The sequence below is a fragment of the Lithobates pipiens genome, unplaced genomic scaffold, assembly GCF_037356315.1.
Source record: "Lithobates pipiens isolate NorthernLeopardFrog02 unplaced genomic scaffold, aLitPip1_a1.2 Scaffold_1, whole genome shotgun sequence".
Taxonomy (NCBI): Eukaryota; Metazoa; Chordata; class Amphibia; order Anura; family Ranidae; genus Lithobates; species Lithobates pipiens.
Genome location: NW_027507685.1, coordinates 76,629,727 through 76,632,599, shown reverse-complemented (window position 1 = coordinate 76,632,599; position 2,873 = coordinate 76,629,727). Strand labels below are relative to the sequence as shown.

General features: G+C 39.2%; 1 protein-coding gene across 1 annotated transcript; it reads right to left on the bottom strand.

The window, feature by feature from the left end:
* Positions 1 to 889: 889 nt before the first annotated feature.
* Positions 890 to 2,422, bottom strand: LOC143988223 (N-acetyllactosaminide beta-1,3-N-acetylglucosaminyltransferase 3-like). The gene has a single exon (XM_077487626.1). It carries the CDS (start codon positions 2,416 to 2,418, stop codon positions 1,285 to 1,287), a length of 1,134 nt encoding a protein of 377 aa, XP_077343752.1. The 5' UTR covers positions 2,419 to 2,422; the 3' UTR covers positions 890 to 1,284.
* Between the last annotated feature and the right edge of the window lie 451 nt (positions 2,423 to 2,873).

Here is a 2,873-nt window from a genome sequence, read left to right as displayed (position 1 = left end):
TAGACATGTGCACTCATTATCCAGGCTGCCTGTCTGTTTTTTTTTTTTAAGTAACTTTTGTAAGATATAATAAAGAGGTATATGTAGCAGGAGAGCCAGATTCTTGTGTGTCACTTCAAAGTCATAGATTACACAGCTTTGGGTCTTACAATTAAGGTCCCTTCCAAGTACAAGGAAAATCATCAGATATCTGAATACCCTAGGGGTGATTTAGGAAAGCCGTGTACCATCAGTAGATGCGCACACCATATGAAAATGCACATTTTCATATGGTGCACCGGTAACAGAGCGTGACACCCCCATTTACTATAGCGATCTCTTCAAACATTAAAGCTCAGTTTACACTGCTGCGACCCCAAAGTTGTATGACTTTCAGCTCGACCTTTGCATTGCAACTTTTTTGCGGTTTGATGCAACACCAATGTAACTTCCATGCGCCATTGGTGTTTTGTGACTTCGCTTTGGCCAATTATATAACAATACAGAGTGTGCTACATTTTATTGAACTTAAAAAACCATCTGAAGTTGCAAACAAATTGATACTAATAAATTTGTTTTAATTATATTTTATTTTGGATTCATTGAAATTTGTTGCTATTTTGATTCAGAGATTCGAAAACATCCGAATCTCTAAATAACACAAATGTCATCCGAATTTTGATTTGTAATGAAACTAATTGAACATATATCTAGAACTGTAGACATATCAAATTATAGCAATTGAGAGAAGTGCATTGTTGGGATTTACATACAGCCTGCTTTAAAACGTTTGAAAGCTTAGTATATCAGACTGATAGCAGGAATAGTGAGATGGTGGCTGTAAAAAAACTTAGGTTAGAAGGAAGATGTCATCCCATTTTAAAGAGAGAATTTATTTTAATGAGCAAATTTTATGAGTTGTTATACAATGTGACGTTCACATTTTTATATAATTTATTTTCCATATTTGTAATATTGCATCATAATATAGAAATGTGTAAATTAACCACTAGAGGGAGCTCTGCATTTACTGCAGATATCAGCCTCTTACAAAATGCATTGTTGTCAGCAGATTGGCTGACTCATAGACTTACATTATGAGAAACAGCAGTAAAGCACAACCATTATGTAGCACTGCAAAGCATAAAGCAAAGCCTCAGCATACAGTAAAGAAATATGGCATGTACATGTTAATATAAATATCACATAGAAACAAGGTCTTTAAAAGCACACCAGCAAGATTTGTTTTTAGATCATACTGTCTCTTTTTCAGTTTATATCTTCAAAAAATGTCCCTTTATCATATTAACCCCTTTGCTTGTCTATATATAAAGAGTGCTTCTGCCCACAGTAAAGTTGAGGATCTTGTACAGCTTTCCACATGACCAGCATCTGGTATGGCACAAAGCGGTGTACCATTAAAAGCTCTCTGTAATAGCATGGGTTAAAAGAATCCAGTTTGGCCGATGGCACTTGCACACCTACTGTCCTCATTCCCATGTGAGAGCCTGGGACCAGGCCAGCCTTTTTCAGACACATGCCTAGATACACATCATCAATTGGGAACAGCGGTATTTCCAGAGAATTATTGTAAATGGCATGGGCAGTACTTCGGGACATGAGTATTCCGCCTCCCCCGCAATACATTGGGTAGGAATTGGAATTGGTGACCTGTGTGGGGATATAGTATTTGCTTCCAGGATCGCGAATAGGTCCAACGTTGGCTATCAGTTGCCCAACAAAGAGGTGACTGTCCGCTCTCAGTCCACGTAGGTAGGTGATTATGTTGAAGGTGTTGACAAATACATCATCATCTCCATTGAAAATAAAATGAGCTCCTGGACAATATTCTTCTAGCCAATGGTAGAAGAGGAACTGTTTTAAAGTCAAGTTAAAAAAAGTGTCATGAAAGCCCCACTGTAAGATATCACCGTATGACTCGCTCTCAATTCTTAGAAGGTGATGCAAATGTCTGTTTTTGGATGTCCCTGACAGGAAAATCCTTTTGACATGGACACCATTATAGTTGTCTTGCTTACCCCAAGATTGACGAATTACAGATCTCCTGTCATAGTTTGCTGGAGAAGACTTTATAGCAAGGAGCAGGAATACCCCTTTAGATGCAGCTCTTCCATTGCATTTCTGAGGTGCGTTAAGGATCTGTGAAAAATTTCTGCAGTGTTTGTATCTCAAGAAGTCCTGAATGTGTCCCGGCAGTGTGGAAAAACCAATAATACTTGCTGCTGATGAGTTCTCTTTGCAGCTTGAGATCCATTCAATGTTTTTTGGTTCATCTGGGACACGTGTAAAGCGAGATGGGATGACAGTTTGATCTTTATTGTTTTCTACATCTAACCTTCCTTGCATAATGAAGAGGAGTCCAACAAAACCCATGCACAGCAGAAGCATGCTTTCCACTTTAGCAAAGAATCGGCCCATGTTGACACTGTCAAATTAAAAAGAAAAAAGTGTTTAAAAAAGTATGAAAAAAAACACTATTAAACTGTATCTAAATTAAAACATCAAGCTCCAATCGTGAAGCCAGACTCAAATATCACCTGACATTAAAACAACTTGTTCTACTGTAAGGAAGGTGCATTCCAGTAGAAGAACAGTGCATGCCATGTTTTTGTGCATAAGGTCACTACCAGATGTGTATTAAAGCGGTTCTCCACCCTAATGTGGAAGTTCTGCTAATCTGATACCTCCCCCCCTCCGGTGCCACAATCGGCACCTTTCAGGGGGGAGGGGGGTACAGTTACTTGGACAATCCAGGTATCTGCACCCACTTCCGGGACAGACCGCCGCAGATATTATTTTTAAGGTGCAGAACCGCTTTAACCAGCATAAATGGACACATTAGCATGCATGCTAGGCAGCATGCACCTGGGCAC

Coding starts and splice junctions, on each gene's coding strand:
- LOC143988223 (XM_077487626.1), bottom strand. CDS start 2,418: ATGGGCCGATTCTTTGCTAAAGTGGAAAGCATGCTTCTGCTGTGCATG.